Source organism: Ursus arctos, unplaced genomic scaffold (assembly GCF_023065955.2).
Source record: "Ursus arctos isolate Adak ecotype North America unplaced genomic scaffold, UrsArc2.0 scaffold_3, whole genome shotgun sequence".
In the NCBI taxonomy this organism is placed as follows: Eukaryota; Metazoa; Chordata; class Mammalia; order Carnivora; family Ursidae; genus Ursus; species Ursus arctos.
Window position 1 is genome coordinate 70705305 of NW_026622985.1, and position 17648 is coordinate 70722952.

At 42.9% G+C, this 17648-nt stretch overlaps 1 protein-coding gene across 1 annotated transcript in view; it reads right to left on the reverse strand.

The window, feature by feature from the left end:
* Positions 1 to 17305, reverse strand: part of WNT2 (Wnt family member 2) — a 45919-nt gene extending 28614 nt beyond the window's left edge. The window contains exons 1-3 of the mRNA XM_026509994.4: positions 16418 to 17305; positions 14136 to 14362; positions 8710 to 8987 (exon numbers count right to left, since the gene is read on the reverse strand). Coding sequence (XP_026365779.1) covers positions 8710 to 8987; positions 14136 to 14362; positions 16418 to 16500 — 588 coding nt within the window. The 5' untranslated portion in view covers positions 16501 to 17305. The remainder of the gene's footprint in view (positions 1 to 8709; positions 8988 to 14135; positions 14363 to 16417) is intronic.
* Between the last annotated feature and the right edge of the window lie 343 nt (positions 17306 to 17648).

Below are 17648 nucleotides of genomic sequence, written 5' to 3' on the forward strand. Positions count from 1 at the left end.
GAAATCAAATGGTATTTGTCTTTCTCAGTCTGACTTATTTCATTTCGCATAATATCCTTAAGATCTGTGTTGTCACAAATGGCAAGATTTCATTCTTTATGGCTGAGTAGTATTCCACCGTGTATATCTACCACATACTTATTCATTCATCCACTGATGATCACTTCAGCTGCTCCTATATCTTGGCTTTTGTAAATAATACTGCAGTGAACATGGGATGCAGAAACTTTTCAAATTAGTCTTTTAGTATTCTTCAGATAAATACTCAGACGTGAAATAGCTAGAGCATATGGTAGATAGATCTATTCTTAGTTTCCTGAGGAATCTCCATAGCGTTTTTCTGGGCTTCTCGTTATGCAGAATTTCTGGGAGGTTTCTTGGCTTTCTCTTCCAAGCTCTTTCCTACTCTCTCAACGTCACTTTTTCAAAGCATCCATTCTTGTAGTTTATGGATGTTAATATCTTCTGAAATATCTGTGAGGAGATTAATTAGGCTTTTAAAAAATTCTCTTCTCATCCTTGAATTATTGTTTTTTCTTCTTGGGGTCATTTTTCCTACCATTTTTGGTCTTTTTCTCTCTTGCTGCTGAATTTAATTAAATATATGGTAATCCTTGGACAGTCTCTTTATATTTAAGAATGAAGTCATAAAATGGTATTTAGGAATGCTGGTTATATGGGTGGGGCTTGTGGGCCAGAGGGGTTTGCTTTCTGGTGAGTAGGTAGGACACTGGCTGTTATGCTGGAGACTCTAGCTCCAGAAAGCCTGGGAGGTTATGCCAGACTTCCAGGAGTTTCACTCATGGGGGGAGGGGAGTGGATGAGGGTTCCATCTCTGGGTTTTTCAGTTAGTCCCAGTTTTTAGGCCCATGCTTCTCTCCAATGCTCATTAGTAATTGAGCATCTTGGTTCCCACTGTAGCTATTGTCCCATCTGCTTTTTCCTTTCCTCTATCTGCTTTTACTCTCCTACTAGACTGTGGCTTCTTCATCCTTCTTTATCAGTACAATTTCTTCATTTACTTCCCACTTCCCAGAAATTTGTTGGGCTCTCTCATTTCTTTGACCATTCTCCTTATGGTTGATTTCAACCACTTTTAATCCCATTGCTATAATTTTAATGAGGTTTTGGGAGGAAGATGTGAAATACCATATATCCTGTCCACAGCCTTCAGTCTGTTTGCACTCAAATGTCTGGAAGGACCGTGGGGTGGGGATGGGGTGGGGAGTAACTTCCCCATCTTCCATAGACATTTCTGCACTGCTCAATTTGCTTTCGTTTGGGCAAGTCTTGTTTCACTGCAGGAAGAAAGAACACTAGAAAGAATTGTTGGCAGCGGCTTGCTGTCTCTTTTCAGTGTGTGATGCTGAAAGCTTCTTCCAAAAACAGACCCATGACATGGGTCCTGTTTTCTCTTTTGTCTCAAATCTTTCCTAAAGGGTCTCTTCTGTTTCCTTCTTTGATTCTTAATGGCTGCTGCTTCACGGTTGCTGTCAAGATTCCATTTCCAGCCTTCCCTGCCTCTTCTCTCACATTCTTATGGCCCTGTGGCTTTTCATATCACCAAACTGGCCAGTGCAGTTGGCATCAACCCTTCACCCCTCACTGTTCACTTAATCCCCTCTCATTTTAATTCTGTGGCATCCAGTGAATAAATACTTACTTGCTCATTTGACATGACTACTTAAAAAATAATAATAAATATGATTCCTAAGGCCAGCAGTACTCTTTTGGTATTCAGCCTCATGGAAACCGTTTTTAGCTTACCAGATAACTTTTCTCAAAAAATCTTCTATAGGCTCATAATTGGTTCCGTGCTAAAATCGTACTTAGCAGATTCTTTATGTGGCCCTTAAATCTCTAATTTTGAGTATTTTAAGTCTTTGGTCTGCAGAGGCTATTTTCTAGACTTAGGATTTAAGAAACTTCTACATATTAGCATTCTATCCCAAAGAGACAAAAGTTTGAATATTAAAAAAAGAAAAGGGGGCTATTAAAGAAGATAATGCATGCATTGAGGTAGAACAACTCTATTTTATATTTATCACCCAACTCACTGTCGGAGCATAATAATGAAGCATAACATTCATGAGGGTCTTACTATGCGTCAGGCCACACCAAGCACTTTATGTCACTCACTGAACCCACCCAAGCACGCCATATTCACTGTCTCATATAAGCCGCACAGACACATAAGGTATTTACTATTTTTATCCCCATTTCACAGATGAGGATATTGAGATACCTAGAAGCTGAGGGGCTTGCCCTAGGTCCCACAGGCAGTGTGGCTGAGACAGGATGTAACCCAAACGCGACTGGCAGCAAGGCTACACCTCAAATCACTCTACCAGCGTTTGTCATACTCCACCCCCCAGGGCTTCATATTCTCTGGGTTCAGTGAGTTTTATGAAAGTTTTTACATGTAGTGTTTGTGTATCTAATTATACTCTACAAGGAATTATTTGTCAGTTAGTAAAACTTCTCCCAAGGAGAACGAAATTTTGGTTTAAGTCAGCTTTGCTGAAAATGGAGTCCGAGCACCCCCAGGGTGTCTTTGTAAGACTTCTTTACAGGACAGCTCTTCCTATCAGAATAAGGGCAATCCACCTTATACTCTGTGAAATGGATGCCAACTTGACTATTGACCTTGCCTTAGAAATTCAGTTTAGAATTTATTTTAGGTCCCTATATGCTATGTTTTAACTAAATTACTTAATTGAATGTGGGCATTCAAAGGAGTGTTAGTACTTCACTTTTTAAGTTGAGTCTATGCCACAAAGCAACTAATATATTTCTGGTCTTATATCAGTTTTCCTGAGGGAAACACACATTAAAAACCTATTTAATTTTCAGATGCTGGCTTAAAGCCAAGTACATTTATTAACAATTGAGTCCTTTTGACAGGTCCACATCTCTAAGATAAGAGTTCCTGAATCAGACCAACTTCTGTTTTTCAAACATACAAGCTCTGGAACTAGGGAAACAAGGGACATTTATTAGCCACCTGTGCAGCTGATTTGCGGATACAATCATTTATTAACTTAAATGAGACATTGTGATTTCTCGAGCACTGTCATTCTTCAAAAACTGTGCCTGCGGGTGGGCTTAGCTAGGAAATATAAGGTGTGGAATTTATATTTGTGGAATTCAAGAACATTACCGTTGACTAACCATACATATAATAATTCTTATGACTAAGGAGGCCAGTCTAAAAACATTTTCTATGAATAATAGAATTTTACGGGGAACTGTAACAATTTTGTTAAAAGTTATTCTCTGTTTTGGGACTTTGATTCTGGTTAGTTTTTGATTCATATGCTCTATAAAGATCTATAGTACGAAGCACATACTATGTTTAGGTGCAAGACAGGGGTGAGGTTGGCAGAACCAATCTACCTTTGCAAAATGCGTTTAATTCTATGAACTAAGGAGACCAATTAGAAAACAGGTACCTATGAAGTGAGATTTGTGCCTCCTAAGGATGCTCAACATTATTTAAAGGAGGGGTAGATGAATAGGAGGTTAAAGCAACCTGGCTCTGTAGTTCAGTTCGATTTGATCATTTTCCATTGATACTCCTTACTTTTTGAGAATGTGATTTCTTTTTAATAATGCCCAGTTCTCTTGGTTCAGAACCATTAATAATTATTTATCTTAAGGGGCATCTTGGAAGTTTTTATTAGGTCCAAGATTCCTCGCCTGTAATAAGTCTGTGCTTATGTCTTGGGAAATATCCATTTCTGTTGGACTCTGGACACGTTTCCTATAGACAGAAGTATCTGCTTTGTCCCCCAGTGCCCCAGTGGGCCAAGCTCAGGGCAGGCTCCGGTGCTCCACGGCAGTGACCTTGAGTAGCCCTGGTTTGGGCAGGGCGTGGAACTAGAAACTCTGAATCCCTTGACCCTCCAAACTTCTCCCATATAAAATACAGGATGCCAAGTTAAGTCTGAATTTCAGATGATTTCAGCTAGCAAGTAAATTCAATTTGTTTGCTAATTCCAGCCACCCTATTAGACCTTAGTCTCTTCATATGCAAAATATGAACAGCAATGGTATCTGCCTTTTAGACCTGCTTAAAACCTGGTGTATACATTTTATTTAATGTGGCAATCCTCTTTGGGTAAGCTGTCTAAAGTCACGCTCAAGTATTAGAGCCAATATTCTGATCCTAGAGCCCCAGTCTCCATACTGCCTTGGTCAGGATGCCTTCAATAGCTAAGAACCCCTAATGAATGAGGTAGCTAATAGTAATGTAAGCATTATGTTAAAAATATAAATTTCAACACAGTTGCTATAAGCTAACTTTTTGTTAGTATACATCAGTAAGTGTAATATATACATCAGCCCTTGTCTGTATATTTAAGCCTGAAAATAAAACTCAGGGAAGTAAACATTTCTTATAATTTTCCTACTCTATTTGAGGCATTAATTCAAACACATTATAGAACACCTGAATTTTGAAATCTATCACTCTTTCAAGGGGGACTCCAGAGGAATGATGAATGCATAAGAATGGAACTTAAATATTTAATTTCTCCCCCATTGTTCAGCACCTTCCTGTTGCTCCCCAGCTACATCCAGATCTCTGCGCGCGCACTCGAGGCTGAGATCTGGCAGACTCCAGTTTGCAGCCTCAGCCCCTATTAAGTCTCAGTTATGAACTCCACCCTAGGGCCCTCGTCATTCCTCAACTTTGATGTTCTTTCTGCTCCAGTGTCTTTCTTGGCCTTGCAGTTTCTTCGTCCTGGAAAGAATGTTCCCTATCTCAATCATGGGAAATCTTTATCTCCAGCTCCAACACCCAGTTCTGTTGTGACACAACCTTTCTCTCCTCAGCGAGCTGGCCCTGTGGCGGATTTTTCTGTCAATACCGGCAGCCTAGAGCGTGCCGGGCGACTGTTTCTTGTGGTCAGGAGCCTCTTCGTCTTATGCTTTTCTACCTAAGACTTAGTGCCCCAAACTGTGCCTTTCCCCGAGTAACGCTTTAATTATCTGTCGACCTAAATTTAGTCCCGTCGCACACAGGACTCTCCAAGCAGCAGCAGCGCCATTAGCTGGAATTTTCTGAATCCACCAAATAGAGGTTAAGTTGCTTCAGGCACACTCACAGTGACCTGACCAGAAGTTAATGTTTCTGGCTTTTAAAACAACGGTCCCCCTGTTGTTAAAAAGTAATACAATTTCATCACAGGGTGCTTTGAAAGAAAGACCTACACAAAGGGGAAAACATCATCATTAAACTACCTTCTAAGGGCAACTGCTACTCTTTTTAAAGTACAGAAACACTGTGTTTTTCTCAGAAATGCTCAACAGAGACCCCATGGAAGGTCCACGAGCACAGAAGGGTGAGCACTGCTGGGTTTGCACCCTGAGCCCAGTGTGTCACGACTGTGTGACTCTTTAGTAAGCCGAGTCCTCAGCGTGCCATCGGAAAAGTAGCAATACTCATGCTGGTTTATAACCTCCAGGGTTTCTTGGAAGATCAAATTGCAAAATGTGGGATAGCGTTTTGTAAACTAGAAAATATTACATGCCTGTTTATTAGTGTGTCTAACTGCTCCAAGATGAGTCTGTGCATACCTGGGACCATCAGACTGAATCCTAAGTAATAGTTCCTACTGGGTTTGTGTCCAGCTCTGTTAGTAAAGTCACGGATGACCTGCGCTTCACTAAAGAGAAAGGAATGAACTTTCATTGAGCACCAGTGCATGTGAGGTTCTGTGCTATTTGCCTTATTCTTCTCTTCCCACAGCACCACGGAAAAAGCCTTTTACAGGAGAAAAACGGAATTTCAGTGAGCAAAGCCCCTGGTGTTGGAAGATTAAAACCAAGGTGGGTCTGATTTTAAATCCCATATTCTTTGTATTTTCACTATAGTAAGAGAACTTCAGGGGAAAGAGTGTTTATGGAATTCTTATCACGCACATTTCTAGTGATTGGAGGGCAGTATTTGATTGAATACATAGATTATTTTGATTCTCTTAGAAAAGAGTCTCTTAGAAAAAGGTCGAAGAAGCTGTGATCATGTCAACCAATTGTGATTACTTGTGACTATTTCTAAAGAGAAGACTAATGTTAAAGCCATTTTCAAGCTTATGAAAGGGAACAAATGGTGGATATCTTGTAATTTGTATATCTTAAAATATAACGTAGAGCTTTTCATGGCATGGCATCTTTAGACTTAAAAAAAAACTGTTGAGAGAAACTGGAATTTCCTTCTTGATAGAATGTTGGTTTTGAAGAAGGTAGATTTATGTTTTTTGGAACTTAACAGTAATCTAATTTAGATGTGGAAAATTAGACTCAATCAAGGATGAATTTTCAAGTATACATGAAGGAAAAAAACGATTATTACAAATTTCGAGGCTGTGATAAACAGCACAGAGGCTCTGAAATGATATTACAGTACAGAGACACATGAGGGTGCTCTAACCAGCTGCTGGAATAAAGAATTAAACTGTTCAAATATTAGGGGAAAATTAAGGCCCATTGTGAACGGTAGTGTTGAATTCACTTTGTAGTGTCAGCTAAACATGATCTTGGAATCCATGTTTTTCTTTTAAATAAAATGTATTGGTCCCCCAGCCCGCATTTTAAAAAGTAGAAGATGTTCATATTGGACAATCTGGGAAACACCGAAAAATACAAAGAAGAAAATAGGAAGAAACGGACAGCGCTCTCTGATCTGGGAGGCTGGGGCTTTCTAGAGCCAGGCCATTTGGAGGCTTAGCTCAAGAGGCCTGCCTTCAAACACAAGCCCAGCCTGTTCTCATTTTGATTCCACAGACCTTCTGCTGGTAGGAAGGGGGAGCAGAGACTGGGGGTCTAATGACCGCAAGAAGAGAATTAGAGACGCATGTTTATCTCAATACATTTACTCTCATTAAAGTTCATATTCACTGACATCATGCATCTCCTTGAAAAAGTCTGCCCACCCACCATTAATTAAAGCCACATTTTAAAAAGTCAGTGTGTGCACTTTTATTCCAATCAAAAGTAGCCTCCTAAGTTTTGCAGACTAGGCAGGAGAATATCTGAGGCCTGGCAGCTGTTCACCTCTACACAGTGAAGAATCATGTGATTTATATTAAAAGTCATGTTAAATCAGGGCCTACAATATAAAAGCTAAGATCTATTGTCTTGAAGAGGTGAAACATTCAAAACCTAATGGCCTATTAAGCAAAATTAACATTTCTTTTGATAAATCGACATTCTTTTGGTTACAGCCTACGACCATATGCCTTCACCTTTACAAACAGCCTTCTAGATCTAACTAGACACCCTGCTTGAATAATTAAGCAGCACGCTCCTATCAAAGACAACACATTTTGTAACTTATACATGTAGTATCAATGTCAAAACAAAGGTCAATGTAGATTTTTAAAAATCTAAACCATTGCACAAACAGTAATTACCAATAGTTGTAGGATTACACAACCATAGTCTATATTCTTGGCAGTAGTCACTGTAGGTTCATAAATTCATGAAAATAAGGAATGCTGATTTTTAAAGTTCAAGAAAGGTACTATTTGTAAACAGCTCAGGTCACACTCATTTTATTCCATGTGTTAAGCAAGACTTTCCTTCCAACTTCCTTTAAATGAGATTTGTTCTTTCCATGAGCCTAGTAAACGGGTTTTCATCCAAACAGATCTGCATTCTTTTCAATTCTTTTTTTTATTAAAGCCCTCCTGGGGACCTTTCAATTTTATGCTGATCTTTCTTTATATATTAATGGCAAGCACATTTTTGTTTTTTGTGTTGATAAAGGACAAATTATGGTTATCTCTTCTCATTGGCAATTCGATTACTCTAGAACGGTTCTGACCAAATATTTGATTAGCCAGTTTATGTTTTTTACACAGAGATAATGTGCGGCGCTCAGATTCTCTAGTTATTCTGGTCCTGTCACTATGCAGAAAGAAATGGCATAACAACAGATCTGAATACTAGCTCTGAAATGGTTTAATCCTGGGCCAAAGCACCCCTGGGCTGCGAGTTGAACCTGACTGCTAGTACTGACTTTTCTACTGACTCTCCCTGTGACCTTGAGCACCTTAGGGCCTATTGCCTCATCCAACAAATGGGGGTGAGGAGGTGAATAATGGCTGGGTCCCCACGGCCCAGGAAGTTAGTCAGGACTAGTGAGTAAGGGGCCAGAGTACCCCTTTGGGGCATGTCTTCCCCTGGTCCCTTACTCATCCAGTCCCAGAAACTATAAGGTGTGTCTTTTATGCATGAGAGTTGGGTCTGGTTCTAAAAAATCTAGAAGTCAACAAGCCATGCCTGGTGGGTTCCTTTCCTGATGAGTTTGAGAGAAGACGCCCTGGGTCTTGATCATCTCAGATACAAGCACTCAGTTCCCATTGGTACGTGGGATAATTCCCTATCCTCACCCACAGATTGTATCTTCTGTCTAGATGATACAGTATCCAGAGGGACCATAAAACACTTGACTCTATGCCAAAAGCAATGGGTGGACTCCGGCTCAGCTGTGGGAAGGAAGGTGGAGTGTGGGTGGAGACATTTCAACCCAGTCCACGGTTTTCTTTAGAATCTTGGCTGGGGGTGGGGGGTTGAGTGGGGCAGGGCAGTGGGAAGTTGTGACTGTCTAGCATTTTATCAACTCTAGGAAAGGTAAAGATAAGCTTGGCTTAAGTGATTTATACAGTCATGCAGTCTGTAAAATGAGTACCACTGCGTCCATACCTTCCTGCCGGCTCTGTTGTTGTGAAGGTTCATCAGGGCTCTGGCATCCTTTCCCTTCCTCTCCTTGGCGTCCACAAAGGCTCGGGCAAATTTGATCCCATAGTCAATGTTATCACTGCAGCCACCCCAGTCGAAATTGCCCTTGCTGTCCTTGGCGGTTCCCTTCTTCTTTGGATCACAGGAACAGGATTTTAGTTCTCCTTGGCTACAGGCCCTGGTGATGGCAAACACAACTCCAGCTGAGGAGACGGCGTAAACAAAGGCAGATTCCCGACTACCTGCAACAGAAATGCTTTCCTTAAACGTGGTCTGGAATCACTAGCTCTGAACAGCTTTCACCCTAGAGCTGTTGACCGCTCGCTCCGCCCTTGGCGTACTTCGCCAAGGGGCAAGAAGGTTCTTGTGTTCTTGAAGGATTCTCTTCTAGAGCCAGGGCTTGCTTTTTAATAGGAATGGTTTCCATATCATAAAAGCTTTTGTCAGGTTAGGCATCTGTGTGACAACCATCCTTAAGTCAGTTAAACGTATAAAAGAAAATGCAGCAAAAGCCTGTCTCACCCACTCCTGGCTTTCTGTTAACCTCCCGTCCTAGAGGAGAGGAGTATGGCCTCTGAGGCCCTCCTTGCATTTGCAACAGAGTCTGAGTTCTACCATTCTGTCATTGCACAAAATAGTTTGGTATTTGTGCTACCGCAGCTCTCCTTGAAAAACCCTTCCAAGCTTGCAGGCCTCAGTGAGGACACTCTTGTCACATAAACAGCCGAGGCCGAAAGACTGAATTCAAAGACACCTAGGGGCTGAGGCGGGGAAGAGAACTCAGGCAGGAGCCAGCTCTGTGCGTTCACACCGGGGAGCTCTGGCTCGGCATCAACTTTCACGAGTAATTGAGAGATTGTTGAAGGCAATATGCAATATCCTTGAGTTACATACTACGTCTGACTATTAAGGTGAATTTACTTTCTTCTGGAACACCTGCACTAATCACTGGTATTGGGTAAAAGACAGTGAAAAGCTTTTCTTTGGTTTTTCTGGAAGGAAACAAATTTACCGCCTATAATTAGACTTGGGCAAGAACCCTTTGGGGTGCTTTCTTAGAATTGTTCTTTATTAGACCACAGGCTACTTTCCCTTACAGGCTGAAAGGTACATATTTCAGTGCAATAACTACATTAAATTATTTTAATAATCTGTAGTAACTCATAACACGGTGTTGTGGTATAGTGACAGATATAAGGCTCTTTAGGGTCTGTGTGCACCTCATTTTTCAAGTGGAGCTGTATTTCATTGTTATTAGCATGCCTTTTTATTAATGGGTGCTGCAGCAGATATATTAACAATCAAAATAGAAGCTCAACAATCTAATGCCAATGCAAGGCAGGGAATGGAGGGCCGTGCAGTGATTCAGTATGTCAAGACGAGTGTGACTTTTTGAACCACGCAGCTGGGAGAACAAACCACCTTCTCGCCTTGAAGCCCTGCTTGTTTCCGTTTGTCATTCAGTGCTAAAATTTATTATATGTCCCTTGCAATATTTGCTCTGCTAGTCTCATTATTAAAAATCAGGAAAACATATCTACACCATATTAAATGGCACTTACCTCAGCCTTCAAAAAATATCTCCCCTGAAACCTCTAACCATCAAAAAAGGAATCCATCATGCCCTGTATTTAGGTAAAATCAATTACATGAATATTTGCCATAGGTAGCAGGCAGCACTCTCCAGGGAGAAATGTGATGGTCACAGAGCTGTTCTAAAGAGTCCCAGGTTATATTACAAGGATCATAGATTTTCTAAGTGAATTGAGATGTTTTGTAAAAGAGGGTGATTAATAGATACTAATGTGGCTTAATCTCAGGTAGTGGCTTTCAGATATATAAAATTTTTATGACACCCATTTTATAGTTTAGGAAAATGCCTTGTCCATAGCTACCCCCTTGATCCGCTAATGCCTGGCTTTGTATTTGGAGTGTAGTGCCTACATTTAGAGATGCCACGGAGGGGGGAGATTCCAAATGCTTCATGTATTTAACACTAGTCTTATTTTTTAAGGAGAAAGAAGAGCAATTTTATGAGGTAGTCTTTTAGGGGAAAGGTACGGAAGGTGTGGATAACAGAATGTCAGTGACCAGATGGAATTTTGAAAGCAGTAGAGGAGTCAATTGCCTGGGTGCAGAACTCGTCCTGGCATAACTCGCAAACAATGACATTCGCTTGTTGGCTGAAAGAAGGAAGAAAAATCACTGGAAATCTGTGTTTCCGAAGTAATTACCAGAGCAAAAACATCACCTTTCTAAATATTCTCATTTATTATTCAAACACATTACTAAAGAACTAGATGTCTATATATTTAAATACAAAACTTAGCACATTGACTGACTTTTCATTTTACCTCCAGATGTTTTGGTATCATGTAGATACGGCCTTAAGATGTTTTCAGTTAAGTGTCTTAGATGAATCACTAAAATGCTATGTGTGAAATAGTAGCACATTTCAAGAGTTGGCTTTGTAACAAAACAAATTTTGATCTTGGGCCTCTTAGAAAAACTGATTCTTTTTAAAGCCATCACAATATGAAACAAAATCCAAATCTAAATGGTGGTACTTAACTTCCTGATGTGGTTGAAGTTTCACTGATTTGGGGTTGAGAGGGATGCCTGTGTGGCTCAGGCAGTTAAGCGTTTGCCTTCAGCTCAGGTCATGATCCCAGGACCCTGGGATTGAGCCCCGCATCGGGCTCCCTGCTCAGCAGGGATCCTGGTTCTCCCTTCTTGCTTCCTATACTTGTGCTCTCTCTCTCTCTGACAAATAAAAAAATAAAATCTTTAAAAAAATCATTTGGGGGTTGAGATAAGTCAAGAAATGTCTATTAAATGCATAGACATCATTTGGGGGGGTGGGCGGGGGATGGTTACCTGGGAGGGCAAAACACTAGAAGCTCTACATTCTGGAAAGTTACGTGTCATTCAGCTCTCTCTTTAAATGCTGGCGCTTTTTTTTTTTTTCCCTTTTTCTTTTAATACATTATAAGGATGAGACCTACTCACCTTTTTGTTTTTTAAGGCTTATTCTAGAATTCTGGAGGTGTATTCTTGCAGGAATACTTTTGGGCTTACTACTTTGTTCTTACTGCCTATGGCTAGTGACAGTCGGTGGAATGAATGAATTACAAATGTTTCCAGAAATTGTTCTGTCCTCCTCTAGCTCTCTGAAGCAAAAGAGGCAAGTAAATGTCCTTCTTTTCTCTATGACCATGGGATATGTTATAACTTTCATGTTCTCCCCATCAATGGTGTTGGCCTTTGCCTTTCCTATGCATCTATAAGGACATTTAGGTTTCTAAAAGAGACCTTCACAACTTAAGATGTGAATTTCCCTCCAAGCAATTAATTGTAAAAATCTTTGGATAGCTTCATTGGAATTTCTTGATTATATCCAGGATAAACTACTTTAGGCCAGATTCCACCCTCCCATAACCAACACAAAATCATCATTGACAGTCATAGGAGTTTATATAAATGTCTAGGAAGAAACCTGGCCTTCTGTGAAGAATGGAAAGAAATTGTGGAGCATGAGTCTTTTCAGTTTTGAGTACTTTGGCAAAGCTTTCAGCTTCATCTGAAAGAACTCCGAAGGAAGTATAGCTTAGACTCCCTTATTTACCTGAGGTCTGACACTAAGTCGAGCTAGTACCTCTTCCTCCAGTTCTAACCTCTTCCCTCTCAGCAACCCTACAGCCAAGATTAAGGGATTTTACAAATGAATTTCCAGCTTTGCTAGACATGCTATCTTTAGGTTCCATGGGCAACATTGCTTACTTTGATTGGTGATCTAAAGGTTTTTCTTCAATATGGAGACATCTGAATGGATTTTTACAGACAGAATTTGGAGGTGGACATTTTGTAAATGAGAAGGATATTGAATTTGTAGTGATTGAAAAATGATTGTGAGTACTTTGGAAAGGAAAGTCCTCATACAGCCTTAAATCCTGAGAGCCTGTCTACAACATGCCCAAAGATCACTTGTGTTAGATATTTGTAAACTGTCTCTGACAAGGTCCAGCACTTTAATTGATTCACTGGTGAGCTAATCTAGGTGAAGTCTTAAAATTCCATGTAGCTGAAATTTACTATTAACCTTTCAAAAATTTGCGATGTCATATTGAAACTCCAAAAGGAATGCGCGAGAATATAGTTCTTAAACTAGAGAATAAAATTGCAGAATATCGCAGTAAATTAACTTTAGGGATACACTGAGTGAGAGCACTACACCCTTGGGGGATTTTAGAGACATTCAGTTATGCATTTGGCCTCATAAAACCCTAGGGCTGTGATGATTACATGATAGAAACACCCTCTGTTAAGCATTACCAAGTGTACAGCCTGGACGATTTTCTTAGGAATTGGGGGGGGGTGGGCAAAAACAAGTGTCGTTTCCTGTTTCTGGGGTTCACACATAAACTGTTGTGTTTTCACTCAGATTTCCTAATAGCAAATGGGCCATGCTACTTCTTGAAGAATGCTAATAATGCCAGGTTAAGGGATGGGTATTTTTGACAATGAAATCTGATTTTCAGTTAATTTGCTCTGATTGTATACCAGCTACTTCCCATATTCGGAACTTTTAAGAAATTTATTATGTAATTAGATAGTGTTTAATGCTCCTTCTAAGTAAAACAGAAACAAAACAAACATACATATTTGAAAACTATGCGTTCATGGTTCTCACCCAAATCCTCCATAAATATTCTTCTTCCTAAAATGTGCCTGAAAAGCAGCAGGTGCTCACTACGAGTTCATCCATTCATTCACCCTGTCGCTGAGTGAATGATGCCTGCCCCAGAAGGCACCACAAGAGTGCGAAGAAGAGAGGCTAGTCCCTACCTTGCAGAATTTACAATCTACTGGGGAAAGAAAATGTTGAATTTAGACACAGAGTGACCCAAGTAGCTGGGAGGTGAAAGGTGCTGAGCAGAGATTTGTCTCTGCTTCTTAATAAACACACAGTTTTTTGTTTTGTTTTTTAAATACTTTTTGGTCAGTAAAAGATTTGAGTATCCCATCCTGATCTGCTTAAATCTTCTGGAAGATTCAAGTCCCAGAAAGAATAAAAAAGTCAAGAGAGCCCTGTGACTGCTTCCTCCTTTCTCCTGAAGACAAACTCTGATCCTGGAGGGACAGGCAAGGTTGTGACAGGACATGGATGGACAGAGCACAGAGCCAGGAGACAGTGCTCCTATACCACGCCCGGCCTCCTTCAAAACTTGAGGCGAGTTCCTTGATCTCTCTAAGTTGTCATCTGCAAAACAGGGACAATGCCACCCAATAGAAGAAGCTTCTGACTAATACAGTGCAAGAGAAGATGAGCAGGGTCTCTGAAGACCAAATCAGGGGACAGCCTGTGGAGCTCCACGGAGGCAGGGACTTACTTCGGAGCAGGACCCTGCCAAAGAGGCCGTGATCCCGGTCCAGCGTGTTGCAGTTCCAGCGGTGCTGGCGGAACTGGTGCTGGCACTCCGCTGTCCACTCGGCCACGCCCAGGCCAATGGCCCGCATCACGTCCGGGTGCCGGTGGCACAGCTGCCGCTGGCGGCTCACCAGGCCTGGCACGTTGTCACACATCACCCTGGAGGAGCCACCTGTGGCTCTCATGTACCTGAAAAGGATCAAAACGGAGGTGAAACACCATGAAGGGCTAGGGCTGGTGCTGTGTTCCCCGGGAAACTAAAGAACTCAGAGCAGGGTTCAAATTGGAATTCTTTATCCTTTTGCGGATATTGGAAAGCAAGAAGCAGCACAGCAGGCATGGGAATGATCTGGTAGAAGCCACCCCAAAATGAAGCAATGACTGTGTGTCTTGGACAGGAAGCCAGGGCCACCTGATGATGCTCTGGCTGGGGTGGAAGAGTCAAGGTCAAGAGTGAGGGAGAGGGGCAATGTGTTTGGGGAAGAAGGCTTCAAAGACTTTTCCCCAGAAGGCTCTGATCTCCAACACAGTATGTCTGGGCTTTGCTCTTGGGGGAAGTCAACCTTTAGAAGCAGCTTGCTCCCATTTATTTGACCTAATGTTTAAGTGTCTTTAGAAACTGTCTGTATCTGTCTAATCAACACCTGCTGGTGTTATCTCTGCACAGACATGCCCTTCTTTCCTTACCAAAAACTCCTTTAAATATTTCCATTTTTCCAGCTCTCTTTGGCTTTTATAGAGAAGCTTTGGGGAAAAAAAATTCTTTCTATTGTTATTAAGGACACTAAATGTTTGGAAGAATCAAACAGTGTTATAGCTCCATAAAGTACTTTTGAAAAGAAACTTTAACAAAAAATTACATCATCATCTCTACCCAGATGTTCTCTATTAGTTGTGAAATGTTTAGAAAGGTACCTTTTATATAACCCAAGCTGCCATAGGTGTCTTTTGAAGCGATCAAACAAGGAGAATGTCTTTTTCTTGTATTTTCATTATTTTATATGATCATAAAATCGTTACAGCTGTGACTTCCAAAAAATATATTTAAGTGACAGCTGAGAGACAATGTGACAAAAAGCCTGGGCAATAAATAATGTTTATACACCCATGGAAACAGAAATAGTCATTTTATTGAAAAATGGTCACTCTGATAAATCAATCTTTGATCCTGTGTCAGCAATGTCAAGGCTAAACGCCTTCCTGTTCAAAGCGGCTTAGGAAGGAATTGAACCCTTCTTCCCATCATCGCTTTGCCTTGCTCCTTTGAAGAGCTCCAGGGTCTTCCTAAAGTTCCCTGTTCTAGTCTTTAATTTGGCTGAGACTCCTTACTTTTGCCAGATTCTTTTGTGTGTATATATATATAAAGAGCCCACCATAACTGGTCTTTCTGAATCAGTATTTTAGTATCTGTTCGGAAACTTGCAGGTTCAAGGACATTACAGAGCTTACAACTCCACCTCTTTTCAAGATCAGAAGGAAGGGAGACAGAGTGGAGAGAGAATCTCCCTTTGGAACTTTTAACCACGCTAAGACCTGTTACATTTCAACATTCTGCCACTCCTTCACTATGCAAAATAAATCGCAGACCAGCATACAAAGGACAGCGAAGTTACTCTTTGGGGTGATTGTGATTTGAACAGAGTAGCATCTTAGAGCCCCCTGGGGCTGGATCTTCTAGTTAAGGTGGTAATCTCTACCTGGAGGCAGCAAGAGGTCCTTCCGCTCCACGGGGTGAAGCATTAGGAATGTGGAAGGACGGGAAATAATGCAAAATCATACGCTTTGCGTTGTGAAGCTCTTAACTGCCAGAATTGGCCCGTCGGTTTATCTAGGCAGTTTGAGGGGCGGGGGACGGTTGTAGTTTTCAAGGTGAATTTTCATACACACACGCACACACACGCACGCACACACACGCCTGTGCTACAGAGCTAGAGACCGGCTATCATGTCTTTCAACGGGATAAGAAATTGGCTGATTTTGCTGTCGCTCGTCTGGATCCAAATCAACCAAACATCCGAGCTCTCATTTGAGGGAGACTGGGGGGGGGGGGGGGTTGGAGTTGTCAAAGCTGGAACGGTCTTCTGTGGAAAAGCAAAGGGGCTGAGGCTGAGGCGGTAGGAGAGGACAGCAGAGGAATTTCGATAGCCGTGGCCGCGGAGAAGCACCACCGGGAAGGTCTATGTGGCTAGTGCGTTCCCCACTCCCATCTCCAAAACCCCCCTGCACCCGTGCGCGTGGACTTACCACCATGAAGAGCTGACCTCAGGGGTGAGCCAGGTCAAGAGCAGAGGGAGCCAGAGCCAGATTCCACCGAGAGGGGCGTTCATATTAACCCCCTTGCGTCCGCATCAGGTCAGACTCCGTGTGCGGGCGCCATGCGTGCCCCGAGCAGAAGCGCTCAGCGCCGGGAGCGCCTCGTCACGGCGGCCGGCGCCTCGCCGCGCCCCCGCCCCCCGCTCGCGTCTGCGGCGAGTGGCGAGACTCGCTGATAAAGTTTCAAACCACCAGCGGGCCGAGCGATAAAGGCCAGCCTTGGCCGCCTCGCCCACAGCCCAATTCCCCAGGCGCGGCGAGCGCGGGCAGCCCGAGAGCTCTGCGCGCCTCCTGCGCGCCCCTGTCCGTTCAGCTCCTCGCCTGCGGGGAGCAGCCGAGGGAGGGGGTGCGGCGCCGGGTGGGGCGGGGGGCGCAGGTTTTATGCAAGAGTGGATGAAATGATGGCAAGAGATGTCTGGAGATGAGGTGAGGCGGGGACGGAGGAACACCGCCGCGTGGCCTCGAGCACCCGCGGAGGTAGGCACCTTTCGGGAAGCGTCTGATCAGAGAGCATCAGTGGGGCTCCTGCCACAGGACCGGTGTGGCAGAAAGACGAGGCTACCCTCCGGCAAACAGAAGTCTCCGAGCGTGCAGTGTGGGAAAATGAAGGAGAGGATGAAGAGATTACTGTGTACAGGATGCAAGAATCCAGAGATGATTTTCAACTCATTGCTCCGCTTCTCTCCCAACGCCAAGAGGAAGAGCGAGTGGAGATTTGGGGCTGCCGAGGCGAAGCCGGGCAAGGTTGGGGAGGGAGGGGCCAGGCCTCAGGGAAATGAAGACCTGTGGCCTTGATTCCTCGGAGCTGGGCTTATATACAGAGCTCGCAGGGTGGGGAGCCGGGAGTCCATGACCCTCCGGACCTCACCCAGGCACCCTCAGCCAAAGTGTCTGGGGAAGATGCGGTCTTTACGCACACTCAGCTCCTCCCCGGCGCTGTGGAGCGCAAAAGATCACATAGGGAGGAACCCAGGCAGTGCGGAGCTGCGGGGGTCTGTGCTCCAACACGGGTCACGCCTTTGCGCCTTGCGGGGGTAAAAGGACCCTGGGTCCTGGATCTGGGCCCCCGCATAGAGCCAAGAGAGGCTCAGGCTCACGGGTGGAGCATCTTAAGCAGCAACTGGCTTGTAGCCCCGCCGTTTATCACCGGAAAGGAAGGAAG